General features: G+C 41.5%; 1 protein-coding gene across 2 annotated transcripts in view; it reads right to left on the reverse strand.

The window, feature by feature from the left end:
* The window catches only part of OPRM1 (opioid receptor mu 1), a 59,873-nt gene that overhangs the window by 23,463 nt on the left and 21,573 nt on the right, over positions 1–14,837 (reverse strand). For both annotated transcript variants that reach the window (XM_019527675.1, XM_019527674.1), the window contains exon 2: positions 1,313–1,665. In XM_019527675.1, coding sequence (XP_019383220.1) covers positions 1,313–1,665 — 353 coding nt within the window. The remainder of the gene's footprint in view (positions 1–1,312; positions 1,666–14,837) is intronic.

Genomic DNA, 14,837 nt, shown 5'->3' on the forward strand with positions numbered 1-14,837 from the left:
GGCACCTGCCCTGGCAGCTCTGGGATTATGCTGCATGCAGCATGGGTCCCATGCTGGCAGAAGCAGCTGCTAGATCAGATATGTTGTGGGGGAGGGGGAGAAAGGGAAGGAGAATGGCATTGTACCCTGTGCTTATTTGTTCAGACAGCAGGGTTTCATGGGCTGGATTCAGTCCGGAGACCATATGTTTGAAACCCCTGGTTTAGAACCTCTTGAATTGCTATGGCCATTTTGCGCTTTTGGGTTTATGAGGATTCCCATGAAGTCAGTGTCAGCAGATTTAATTGCAGGAGTTCAATGTAAGTGCTTTGGAGTGGTAACCCCATCTTTCATTTATATTTTTGGTGCCTAGCACACTTTGGGGTCACAACACCTGTTAAACCCCTACCCAGAATCACTACAATCAGTGAGAGCTTTGTCACTGGCTTCAGTTGATGCAATATCAGGTCCTATTTGAATAGGAATCTTTTCTTTGATTTCATAATGCCCTTAACAGATCAATGGTAATAATTCTTCTTAATCCAAATGAAATTGAAGGCATAAAAACTTTTGAAAAAAGTTATATTTCAATAGTGTAATGTATTGTCTATGGACATCTCATGACATGACAGGCTTAATTTACTTTAAAAAATTCTGCAGTATTTGTATATTATGAATATGCAGAGTTTTGAGAGGCAAGAGTAAAATGCGGAATCAGTATTGTCCTCATAAGATCCAGTTGGCTCCAAAAAGCTTTCCTTGATGGATTCCATAAGTGTTTCTGTGTTACAGAAAGTACTAAAACTGTTTTTTTTAATTGACAAAAAATCAGAAATATGAGATTCAAAAATAAATAGAAAAAAATAGAGAAAATACTTGTGACATTTCTCCCCCGCTGTTTTGGGTCCAGCTATGAAACTGATCAGCACTTCAGTTTTGAAATTTAAAATATTAGAAAAAAAAATCTCTCCTCACAATTCCCACACCTAATTTGTTGAACAGGTTCTAAGAAAATGATAGGCACGCCTGCCTGAATATATCAAACAAAGCACAAATGTCTATTTTTTTCTCCTCTGATATTATGACATATCTCATGGGTTTTAGCTCCTACCTGTCCTTCAACTAGAAAGTTCTTACTTAACATTTTTGAACTTGTGAAGGGGATTATTTGAAATTCATTGAAGGGCCATCCTTTTCTTTTACATTAGTTTCAATGATTCCTCCTAAAAGAAGTGTGAGGTTAGAAGCAAACCTAAGTAAGGTGCAACAATGCTTTAAAGAGAAGAGAGTGAATATTTATGCCATCAATTTAAATAATGAAAGCCAGACTCACCTTGCCTGTATTTAGTAGTAGCCATGAACATAACTGGTAAGCCTATGGCAGAAGAAAGAATCCAGTTGCATACATTGACAATTTTGGCATTTCTGGGAGTGCGAAAATCAAGAGCCTTGACTGGGTGGCAAACAGCTATGTAGCGATCCACACTCATGGTGCAGAGTGTAAAGATACTTGTGAACATATTGTAGTAGTCTATAGATATAACGATCTTACAAAGAATTGTACCAAAAGGCCATGTTCCCATCAAATAATTCACACTCTGGAATGGCAGAGTGCTTGTTGCTAGGGCATCTGCCAAGGCAAGGTTGAAAATATAGATATTGGTGGCAGTCTTCATTTTGGTGTATCTAGAAAAATCAGCAAAGCGGGTGAGTGACCACAATATTAAATAAAACCACATCAGTGACTTACATATAAGAAGCTTCCATAAAACAACAATCTTAGTATTGGTATCCAGGTTGTAGCCATATTAGCCTAGAGGCAAAAGGAATCAAAATTCGTGGAAGAGGTGAAGTCTTTTATTAGACCAATAAGATATCTGCAAACAAATTATTTCATTTATTTGCAAGCTTTCAGGTGCACATCTCCTTCACTAGGCATAGGAGAGAGCAGAGATTGTAAAAGTTCTTCTAGGTGGAAATGGAAATTCTCATTTCCACCTAGGAGAACTTTTATAATCTCTGCTCTCTCCTATGCCTGATGAAGGGTGATGTGCACCCTTCATCAGGCCTTGATCCTGAAAGCTTGCAAATAAATAAAATAATTTGTTTGCAAATATCTTGTTGGTCTAAAAAAAGATATCACCTCTTTCATGAGTTTTTTTTTCCAGTCTTAGTATAGCCAATTTTTATGGTTTCTTCTTTTTTTTTTAAAGTCTAACTGCTGACAAATACACAGACTTCTACTGTAATACCTTTTACACAACTCTATGAAACATTAATTAAAGGATCTTAAGATAAAATAAAGCACTGATGTAACTCATGAAAGTTATACAGTCTTTGTTTTTAGCATCGAGATCATGGGGGAGCTTTTTTGGGTAAATTAATGCAAGTCATGTTCACGTGGGAGAAGATATATATATATATATAGGTGTTAGCCATTGTCTTGGTCCCCTTGGGCATGTCTACATGGGATGTTTATTGTGCTGTTTAGTAATTAGCTGCATAGTAAATGTCTTGGTGTCTATATGTGTGCTTCTATTAGGGCTCACAAAACTAATAAACTCTGCAGCAGGGTAGAACCTGTAAAAACAAGTACTACCCTGCTGCAGTTTTATCATGTGTATCAGCACAGGTGTAGATGCTGTCCTGGCTGGCTGGGACACAGGCAGGCAGCTCCCATGCTGAAGCACCCTTGTGCCTCAGCAAGCCCCTCCAGAGCACATGGAGCCCAACTGCAGTAGCCCTGGGCAGGTTGACCCCTGGGTCCCCTGCCAGCCATGGCTACTCTGACCAGACTCCATGTGCTACTCATAAATAAACTCTGGAGCAAATTGCTCCAGCATTTTTTGCTCCTGGGTTCATGTTCAAATGGCACACTTGGGGGCAAAAAACTCTGGCCAGTAAGCTCTGGAGTTTATTCCTGCACATTAATTGCACATGTAGACATGCCCATCTAAAGATATTTCTAAAAAAATAGGAAAAAATGTGCATAAGCATCATTATGGCTCCTATAGGACTATAAAAAAAAACTGTATTCCATGAAGCAATCAGTCATACCTAGTTTTGGGATGACAAGTATGGATTTGTGGTAGATAAAACAAAAACCTAATTCATGTGTTATAGAGTTGCAACAATGTAGTTTCCTGGGAATAAATGCTTAAAAAGATATTATTTATTCTCAATCCAAAATGTTTACAAATCAATATTTGTTTCAAGCATAATAATTGTAGAAAAATTATATTTAAAATATAAGCAATTTGTCATAAAATAATAGATGTCATAACTGCAGGAAAATTTATGAAGATCTCATATTCTAAACTGGTATGTTGAGTTGGGTGACATGTATCTTGAGCAAATATCTTTTAAATTGACCTAGAAGATAGATAGATGATATTCATAATATCTGGACTAACTTTTAAAAATGCCAATTTTCTCTCAGTTACAGTTGATCAGGTAGTACTGCTTGTGTCTTAATTTAAGTTATTGCCACTCTGGGTGGTTCGGTGATTTTCCCTTAGTTTCATCAACCTTAGTGAACATCCTTTTTCAGTTTAGTAGTACTGTTGAGATCCATAAGTTTACAGGGGCATTCAGCCTGTTTGCAGGAATAAAATGAATCTTTCAAACAAAGTAATAAGTTTCTCACTTTTCTGTTCTGGGGTCCTGATTCCTACTTAAGTTGCTAGGGAGAGGTCTCATTTACCTCTTGGTGGGTCAGATGACTTGCTTTTTTGATTAAACTCCCTTGTGCTTCTGCAAAGTAGTAAAATATCTGACTAAATAACAATGTCCTTAGAAATAAGGATTGCTTTGTAAACTGAACAAATAATTTAAAAAGTTCTTCAGAAGGACTAAGAAAGAAAGAAAGAAAGGGTGTAAAAGAAAATAGCTTCCTAGGTTGAAATATTGGAGATCTCTGGCCTTGATCTGTTCACCACAGCAGCTGGGTTGTAAAGAATAGAAAGTAGAATTGTTTAGTGAAAGCATATTTTAGGAATATAGATATGGTCTGAAGAAACTTAGCTTCCTTATTGAGAATATGTAAATAGATTTGCTATAGATATCTGAAGCAGTTGTAATCTCTTCATTTTATAACACTGTAGATGTAGCTATAATCACCTTTAACTTTAATTTAATATTTTAAAATAGTTTTCTGATAGATCTAAGCTATTGCTCTTTTGGGAAATTATAGTTCAGAATTGTGGCACTAAATTATAAATCTAAGCAAGAATACATTCTGAGACAAAAAGTACTCAGGATCCTTCTTTTAGTGGCAGCTTCCATTCTGCCTGAATAGGGAGGTGAACACTTCTTTTACTCAACAAATATAAATGCTTTCAGAAACAGATGAATATTCCACAAGGACACAGAGTTCTTCCCAATGAAAATTATTGAGAAGAGGGCTATTGCAGTTTTTGGGAACTTTATACGGTGTGAGAGATTCATAAGAAGACGCAGTTGTCCAAACAATGGATTATGGAGAAGAGAAAATTTTGGGAAGTTTGTCAGAGAAATTTGCTGATAAATAAAATAAAAAAGGAAATACACTTTTAATAAGACTTTAAGAATATCCACAATGAAATTCTTGAATCCTGAATAAAATCACAAAACTATAGGAGAAATAAATTGATCCTCTGTAGATGTGGAGTCCAGTCCTGGATTTCCTCTAAGGATATGTCTGCACTGCAGCTAGAAGGTGTGACGGAGCACAGATAGGTCCAGAAATGCTTACTTTCATCTAACTAGTTTGGGTTACAATAGCACTGACGAAGTAGTAGGACTATTCAATCCCAGCAAAAACACTAGCATGTCTACACAAGACGTTTACTGCAGAATAGACTAATTAGCTCCACAGTAAACATCTCACGTCTACATGTGTGGGCCTGTTAGGCCATAGGAAACTAATTAACTCTGCAGCAGGGTAGTACTTGTAATATCTTGCTGTGGAGTGTTTTACTCTGCACATGTAGACGCTGATGCGGCTCACTGGGGCATGAGGGTGCTTTGGTGCATAGGCTGCTTGCTGGCTAGCCTCATACTGGAGCACCCTCGTGCCCCAGGCAGGCCTTCCACAGCATGTTGATATGTGTTGGAGCAGCCCTGGGCTGGCAAGCTGAACTTTGGAGGACCCTGCCAGCCAGAGCTGCTCTAACCCAGCTCAGTATGCTGTAGTTCTGGGTGCATGTGTAAATGTGGAGCCTGGGAGCAAGAAACTTTGTCATGATATTGCCCCAGAGTTTATTGCTGTGTGCTAGCACATGTAGACATTTCCACTGGGTACTTATTTGGGTGGCTAACTTGTGCTGGCCTCCACACTACTAGATTTCAACTGCTATTATTATACAAGCTAGCTTCTTGCATACCTCCGTACTGCAAAGCAGGATGCATCAACAGTGTCTTAAAAAAAACCTATATAAATTACAATGATTTTTTTTCAAATACACAAATGCATGGTAAGGCAGAGGAGAGAATACATATCATATTCTAAAAAAATATTATCCAGAAGTTTTCATTCACTATATTAGCAGAGAATGGGAAGGCTAAAACTCTAAAAATCAAAATAAATAAACAAAAACAAATACATACTATACAGTGAGACTGCCATAAACCTGAGCCCACGTAAGTGTCAGGCAGTTTCATTTTTGCTGCTGCTACTTTGTTCATTGCCAACCCTAAAATTTTTTGGCTGTGAATTATTTCATTTCATGGACAATTTAAACTAGTAATTGAGTATTTTGCTTGATGAGCTATATAACCTTCAGATTTCAAACATATCTGTCTAAAATATAAAGGAGCCTGAGCCTTCACACTTATGCACAATATCTGACTCATAACAATGGCTCGATCCAAAGATGATTGAAATCAATTTGATGAGTTTAATTTTTTTCTAGGGGTTTTGGATGAAGTGCTGAAAGTGCAATGTTTGCATTTTTAAAGATGATATACACGGTTTATTTCTAAAAGATAAATATTATTGAACACAAGCATATGCTTAAGCAAATAGATTATCAGTGTATCCAGGATTCATATCTTTGTACAAATAAATAGATTAGTTAAATAATTTGTTTAAAAGACTTTTGCTTTGGGTAATAATTACATACAGACTTTTACCTGAATGGCTATTATTTTAGCCAGCATTATTTTATTATTTTCAGTTTGAGCCCTTAACTCTATGTAAGTGGTCATTGTTTTAACTATTTTTCTCCTGCATAGCTAGCACTATATTTACTGCTGATATATATATATATAATCAGTATTATCATTTTTAATGAAAAATGGAGAAAAATGCCATCCTTCCTGGTATCCATTGCAAATGCATTTAAATATCTGCAGGTGAAATGCATTCTAGTTCAGTTGCAAAAGACTGGCTGTAGGTGTTGTGATTTTCTATATGCAATTTTGCCTTCCTTTATAGTGGGGGGCATGGCCCTCTTCCTTGGATCTCTCAAATATGTTTTAACAACCCCTGCAGCAGCGGATGCTGACAGCTCTCATTTGCCTTCTTTATCTGCGTCAGGTTAGGATACTTTCAGTGTCTTTGGCAATATGTCTTCTAGTTCTGCAACAGGATTGATTATGTCATTTTATGAATAGGTTAGAGTAGGGGTAGACAATCCATGGCATGCATGCCAGAGCGTGACACGCAAAGGCATTTTGTCTGGTACTTGCGCCTTAGGGAAGGGGCCGGGGTTGTGCTGCCACAACAAGGATCAGGCCTCTTGCAGCTCTCCCATCATCTGCCCCTGGCATACCATCTTACAAGTTGAGGTTGTGGGTGTTTTTGGCACTCTGTCCAAAAATGTTGCCAGCCCCTGAGTTAGACAAAGACTTGCCTGGGATGGTTTGGATGGAGGCAATCCTGCCTTAAGGAGGGGGTGGACTGGATGACCTCTGGAAGTTCCTTCCAGCCCTACTTTTCTATGATTCTAAAATGGCTTGCATTCATTACTTCCTTGCACCTGGTATGATAGTATCTGTGCAAAGTGGGACAAATTTGCAGTCACCCAGCTATCTCATTAGCAGTGTTGGAGACAAAAGGGAAAAGTGTCAGCATTCACTGAAAGGATAATTCAATTTTTAGTCTTCAGGATTGCATGAAATTTAAAATATTTGATTTGTAAACGCCAATGGCTCAAATTTTTAAGGGAGGGATACATAAAAAGGAGTCTCAAATTTATGATTACATGATTTTTTAAGGCAGCCTCATGATTTTTTGGCCAAGTCATGAGTTGTGAAGGCTGAATACTAACTTTGTTCCAAATACTCCCTGGATGTGCCTGTCATATCAGTGGATACAGTAGAAGGTATTACATCTCCAAGCCAGCAGAATCAATTGCTTATGGACATGCCCTGTCAGAGCAGTTTCATGGCCTCTTTGGCCATGTCTACATGGCCTCCCCCTTGATGCTGGAATCACCACACACTGATAAATAAAATAATGCCTGCCCACCTTTTGGTACTTACTGTATTTACTTGAAACCAAGACAAGCAAAAAAAAAAGCCTCATCTTGGATTTGATCAGTTCAAGGCAGGTGGTAGAACTGAGCTGCTGGCTGATGTGGGCACTAATAGCTTGTTTGGAGAGGGAGGGAGCATATGGTTGGAGGGAGCATATGGGAACTGAGGTGGGAACCTGCAGTCTACACTTCTACCCTTGTTCTCCCATGCCTGTGCCTTCCCCCTAAACCTATGGCCCTTTCTCATGAGCTTCTCCCTTCCCATTTACCTTTTGCTCTGGCTCCAGTCCCTCCAGCCCTGACACTGCCCATCTAGAAGCCGCTGCCATCTCTCCCTGACTGGGCTGGGGCTGAGCTGAGGCTGGGCTGAGGCCATGCTGCTACTGACTGCCCAGGAGGAGCAGAGTTTCAGCAGAAGGTAAGGGAGAAGGAGGCAAGTGGTGGGGGTGGAGGGAGGGGTAGGTACAGGCATTGGGATGGGGTGCAAGAGGTGGGGGCAGTCTGCAGGGGGTAACAGAGGGATGGGGAGGCAGGGAGTGGGGGGCAGGCACACGCACGGGGGGAAAGGGGCAGGCAGTGAGGGAGGCATAAGCACGGATGGGCAGGTAGCCAGTGGGGCAGGCACGAGGGGACAAGGGGCAGGGAAGTAAGGGGTAGGGGTTTGACCCATCAGCCTGTACTGCTGCTTTCCCCACCACAATAAATTTTATAATTTTCTATGTATAGAATTGAATTATTGGGGGGTCATATTCAATTCAAAGTCATCTTGGATAAATATGGTACTTTCACTAGAAACAGGAAATTAAGCACAACAGATTCCCTAGAGAGAGCTGTCATTGGCTTGATGCAGACCTGAGCACCTGTCTCCTTGCCCCTTCATGTTCTTAGGTTCTCCCAAGCCAGACAGAACAAGGGCCTGAACACAGCCCTGGGACTTATATTTAAGGATGCTCAGAGGTGCCTGGGGCTAGTCCTGAGTTGCCTGATGTTCTTAATTGGTGTTTTCTGATGCACCTGAGCATGGCAGGATTTATTTTTGTTGGCAATGGCAGTGGTGGATTAAGATTTACTGGGGCCCTGGGCAAACAGAAAATTGGGGGCAGAAAACAGGCAAGGGCAAGTTCCCTCTGAGCTTGCCAGGGGGCTATGGCTGGGTCCGCCTGGCCTCCTTGGCACATCTGAAGTGAGCAAGGGGGCATGAGCACTGCTGAAGTGAAGGTGGCTCCAGCCTGGCCTGACCCCTCTGCCCGGTGGGCATTGTACAACCAGGCCTGCAGTCCCCCAGAGGTGCAGGATGAGCTGCTCTGGGGGGAGATCTTAAGGGGGTGGGCACAGTCTCCGTGGCACCCCTGGCTGCCCACCCGGGCTGCTGCCTGCAGGTAGGGGGGAGCTGGAGAGGGGCCTCCCATAGGGACCTCCTGGCAACAGATGACCTCAAGAAGCCACCACTACCTGCAGGGCACCCCACTTCTGTCCCTAGGCTCTGGCCGTGGCCCAGTCGGAGGGGAGGAGGTGCACACTGCCCACCCTAGATGCCTGTGTCCAGGATGCTCCCCTGGGCTATGCTGCCCCGGCACCTGAGAGGGCCCCTGATTGGTAGAGGCCTTTGGGCCCAGGCCACATGGGCTCATGCATTAATCTGCCCCTGAGCAACGATTTCAAGATCAGAAGAGAGGTTATGTCAACATGCCCTATGCATCCATAGACTGATGCAAGAAAGAGGATCAAAATCCCAGTGAATGTAATACATTACTAAATCTGTCTGAAAATTGCACGGGTAGATTTCTACTATTTGCAGGGCAGAGGAGAATCAGGCTGTTGCAGTCACCCATTTTGTCAAGATGCTTCTGCTGCTTCAAGGGACAGGTAGGCTAGTCTATGATAGAATGATATTACCCACTTGTGGTTACATAAAAGCATGCTAAACTTTGTCCTAATCTGCTAATTTGGAACCTCAAATGCTGTTTCATCTAATACATAATGATGCATTTAATTTCCATGCAAGATAAACAAAAAAAATGGCATTGCAGTAATTACAGAAGTTTTTTTTTCTGCAGGCAAAGAGGTAAAAACCACATTTATGAGTGTAGTTAGACTGCTGCAGTGCTCACTGAAAAAACAGACCAGACAAGCCAGCAATTTAAATATGCACAGAAAAGTCTTGTATGTAAATAATGCTGACATATGCCCTACAAATTGCTCTCTGCTGCATTCAAAGAGATTAAATTAGTTTCCTGAACTAACCCCACATGAAAAAATTACTTATTAAAATAAATGAAGAATTATTAGGTGCCTGTAGATGTGCAGGGACACTGCTCCAGTAGTGCACTTGCATTGGAGCAGATTACTTGAGTCTGTTGGAGTGTGCTAATTAGTGAGCTCCAGCAACCTCTACGTATTGTGCATTTAGCATCCCTCTGTTTCAAAATGGTGGCGGGGGTGCTTTAACTAAAGCTCATTGACACTGCCACCATTTTGAAGCATGGTGTTTTGAATACACAAGACGCTGTGGGTACTTTCATTAGAGCGGCTCTTGGAGCCGCTCTAATGAAAGTGCCCCCCCTATTCCCAGAGCATGTGTAAAGATGTCTATAATGTTCATTGAGTATATGGATTAAATTATTTTATATAGTTGGAAATGCCACTCACCTCTTTTAAAAGCACCTGTATACCTTGACAGCCTCAGTCTGTCCCAGCAAGCCTCATATTCACTGCTTTCCTTCATTTTCCTGATTTCTGATGCGCCTTTGGCTTTTCCTGACCCTGATCTTGGCACTGGCTCTGCTCTTTCTAGTTTCCCTGGCATCCTGACTTGGCTTGTCCTCTTTGACCCTAATCTCAGGTTTCCTGTGGAACTCAGCACTAGTTCTCTGACCCCTGGCTCCTGACCTCAGTTTACAGCAATTAGGGCACAATAGACTAATTTGTTTCACTGCTGGATAGTCCTGTCTGATACAAGTAGTATCTGGCAGTGTAGTAAATTACTGTGCATAAATGCACATGTGGATGGTGATGTCGGGAACAGTTTACTCTAGCTCAAATTGAGTTCAAATTGAGCTAGAGTATATTCAGTCACGTTAACGGCATGTAAGATGTGCCCTAAAAGTTTCTAAATATCCACATCAACTGATTGAGATGCCCTCTGGAGGAGACCTCTTTCAATCTTAATTGTCTATGATTTCTATCTATGTTAATATCTATGTTAAATAACTGAAAGTGGAAGGGAGGCCTGCTTGGGAGTCAGATGTGGATGGTGACGTTCCTATTGAGTAATGAGGCCGAGTAAATAAGCAACTGGGAGAGCAGGGTTCCTTGGGGCAGATGAAAGAAACCTGTAAGGCGTCATTGGGGGATTCTGAGAGTTATGAGTTGTGGGGAGTGGAACAAGGGGATCTATCTATCTATCCATCTATCTGCTTTAGAGGCAGGTGGGGCTTCTGTTAAGAATGACCACTAGTGAGGAGAAGGAGGCAGGAGGGGGAGGGGAGACCATTTGTAGTACAGCTATTAATGTGCCTAGAAGAGTGTGAGAAGGATTTTGAAAGAGCTAAGAATGACTGGGTTAGGTGGGAGATGAGAGGTTCCTGAGGAATGTGTCAGGAAGGAGTAATAAGAAAGTTGGTTTTGGCTCTGGGAGTGATCACACACATGAGGGAATATAGAATCTCTGCTCAGAGAGAGGCCTTTGGAGGACTGTCCATGTCCCTGCCACTCTTGTGAACAGGCATGCTGATTCAGCAGCACAGGAGAAGTCCAGCACCTTTGCATTAGGACTTCCTAGACTTAGTTGCCTTTGCGCTCTGAAGAAGTAAAGTAGAATCATCAGGGAGCCCCTTCCTTTACTAATACCTTTGTGAAGAGATAAATCTCTTCTTGAAACCTCACTGAACCCTTCATGTTTTTACCTGTGCCTTTCACTCATTCTGGCTCACCATATCCCTTTTAAACCCAGGCCAAACCTTCTGAGGCCCAACCTAGCTCCTTAACTTACTTGGCTTGTATGTAGAGTATAGTTGGCAAGCCGAAGATGGAAGTTGTTAAAAAAAAAAGCAGTTAAAAATATTTGGACAAAACTAAACATGGAAGTATGGCTTGCTGAGTTGCTGAAGCCCAGGTAGGTTAAGATGGAAGATGTTGTATCTATGTATTCAAAAATGGTCTTTGATTCAGATATTAGTGTGTGCATGCATGTGTGTGAGAGAGAGAAAAAGAAGAGACAGGCAGTGAACCTCTTGTTTTGTGTGGACTGTGATTGTTTAGCTAGAGGAATCCAAAGAACATATGATGAAAGCAGGGCAGAAATAAAAAGAGAGAGATTTAAAAATGTGCATCTTGCACAAAATGGTAAATGTGCAGCTACTTCTGAGATGCAAGGAGGCACAGAGCTGGACTGCAGCAACTCAGAAAACTGCATTTCAAGCACATTGCTGGATCAAATCGTATTCTAATAAAATGTGCCTGGCAAGTTTTATGATCCAAGCCAAGATGACAGGACATCAGTTTTTTGTCTTATTGATTTTGAATTTGTCAGCTGTAGTCTCAGAAGCACATTTGAATGCATGGATGACAGTTTCAATTTCCAGAAAGCACTTCTGTTGGATTGATGGTCACTGTTGCAAGTAAGTTAGGAAATCTCCATAATTCTAGATAACTGGACAGTATATACAAAGCAACCGGAAAGTCGTCTGGGATTTATGGATCTTATTTTCTTGCCAGCAGATGCTTCTGCCTTATTCAGCCTTGGGTCAGAAAGTGATCGAGAACATTAAAGCTTGTCTCAGAAAGTATAGAATCATAGAATCATAGAAGTAGGGTCGGAAGGGACCTTGTAGATCTTCAAGTCCAACCCCCTGCCTGGGCGGGAGAAAAGACTGGACTCAAATGAGTCCAGCCAGGTAGTCATCAAGCCTCTTCTTAAAGATCCCCAGGGTAGGAGCCAGGGAAGTTGGTTCCAGCTCCTAGCCGCCCTAACTGTGAAGTAGTTCTTGTGGATGTCTAATCTAAATCTACTCTCTAATAATTTGTGTCCATTGTTCCTTGTCATGCCAGGGGACGCTAGGGGAAACAGTGTCTCCTCTGAACCCTTCTGGTCCCCTCTAGTGAGTTTATAGACAGTCACCAGGTCCCCCCTCAGCCTTCTCTTGTGGAGAAGTGCTAAACACATCGTGCAGAAAACTGGCGGGGAAGGTTTGGAAGGGAGACCGCAAGGAACAGTTACTTGATATTCTCAGCATAGAATGCACTAATGCCCAAAGTATGCCCCATCTTCCTTGTATAACTGCTGGAGAATTCACAGGATTTAATGGATCTCATTGTAGAATGCTGTAGACCAGAACATGGCTATTCATAGAATCATAGAAAATTAGGATTGGAAGGAACCTCAGGAGGTCATCTAGCCCAACCCCCTACTCAAAACAGGACCATCCCCAACTACATCATCCCAGCCAAGGCTTTGTCTAGCCTTGAACAATTTAGCTACATCCTCTTTGGATCCACCCTTCAGGTAGCTGAAGGCTGCTTTTAAATCTCCCCTCAGTCTTCTCTTCTTCAAATTAAATAAGCCCAGTTCCCTCAGCCTCTCTTCTCCCAGTCCCTTAACCATTTTTGTTGCCCTGTGCTAGACTCTCTCCAATTTGTCTACATTCTTCCTATAGTGGGGGGCCCAAAACTAGGCACAGTGCTCCAGATATGGCCTCACCAATGCTGAAAAGAGGGGAACAATCACTTCCCTCCATCTGCTGGCCTACATCAGCTGACCTACATCCAAGCAATTGAATCTTACTAATTGCATAGATGTAGGTCAGTTGTTTTGGTTAGTCTTTGTCTACTTATCTCCTCCCTCCCTTGTCTCTTGTCCTTTGCTTTCCCAATTCCCCTCCCTATGGATTTCTGTCTTTTCCATCAATTCTTTCTCTCCCTCCCTATGGCCTCTCTCACCCCTAAGTTCTTTGCTCTCTTTCTTTACCAGTGATTGCAGTAAGGAGGAGATGTATCCATCCCCTCTCCAACTGGCTTCTTTCTCAAAGAAGACCTGCAGGGCAGGTAAAGGAAGCAGTATCAAAAGACTAAAAACTCCCTTGAAGATGTATTGGTTTTGTGCTTTCTTCTGCAGTCAGGGCCAATTAGCAATTTCAGCAGGGAAAAGTTTCTGGGAAGGGGAGAACTAAAGCTGAAGTACCTGTCAGGCAGAGTTAATTTTGTAGTCTTATTCTTTTGTCTCTTCTGTTGTGTCACAATGTGGCACAACCACACACATGTTGCTCAGGATGTATGACCCATTCTATTTTTACTTGGTTATTTTAACATGCTGGGCTTCAAGTTTGCTTATTCATTAGTGTACCTTTTCCTTTATTTATTTATTTATTTCTCTGTATAAAGAGAGGCATTTTATATTTTACTGTTTCCATTATTTATGATGAGTTAGTTAGTAGTACTAGTCCCCTCCCATATATAAGAACATAACGTCTTTCTTCTTTAAGAATGTCATTTTGCTTATTCGAAAAGAAAGGCTAGTCCTGCTGTTAGAGCTAACATTTTTATTTTGACTGCAAAGATTAGCAAACGTATTTATTCTTGATAGAATATGGAAATGCTGTAGAGTTTATATCATCTAATTATTTTACCCTGTCTTTCTCCCTTATAATTTTATTTCCTCTTTTTATTCCCTGTATATGGAAAAAGCCCTGGGAGGAATTGGCACCAAATAAAAGTAATTTGATGCATTATTTCCTGTTACAATACATCTTTGAAGGAAAATAGTCAGCTAGGAAATATCTAAGTGTGTGTATATATGTGTGTGTGTGTGCGTGCGTGCGTGTGTGTGTGTATGTGTGTGTAATTTAACATATATAAATGCTTCAGATATGTCAATGAAAAATAATTTTATAATATTTATTCTCCTTTTTGTCCAGACCTGCTGCGAAGAACAGCTTCATACAAAAAGGAAATTATAATAATGTGAACAGTCTTAAACATAAATCTATGAACCAGGGTTTGGCAACCTATGGCCCGTTGGCCAGATCTGGCCCACTGAGCAATTGCATCCATTTAGCCCACAGCACAGGTAGGTAAGTGAGTGTGGGTAATGGAGGCACAAGTATGTACAGGTATGTGAGTAGGTGTGGGTGATGGGGGCACAGGTATGTAAGTAGGTGTGGGTGATGGGGGTGCAAGTGATGACCTAGAGGAGGAGCCCCCACGACCCCTCTGCTTGTGCATCTGCTTTGCTGTTCTGTTCCAGTTTTCTGCAGCACTGCTTGCTCTTTCTGTCATGCCCTCTGCAGCCATTGCTTCTCTCGCTGCTGAATTTGATCATGAGCACAAATGTGTGACTGCTAGCAGCAGAGACTTTTTTCATCCCCCCTTAGTCAGTGACTGGGGGGTTGCCCCTATCTCCTATCC

This window comes from Gavialis gangeticus, unplaced genomic scaffold (genome assembly GCF_001723915.1).
Source record: "Gavialis gangeticus isolate Ggan-Ray unplaced genomic scaffold, GavGan_comp1, whole genome shotgun sequence".
Lineage (NCBI taxonomy): Eukaryota > Metazoa > Chordata > Crocodylia > Gavialidae > Gavialis > Gavialis gangeticus.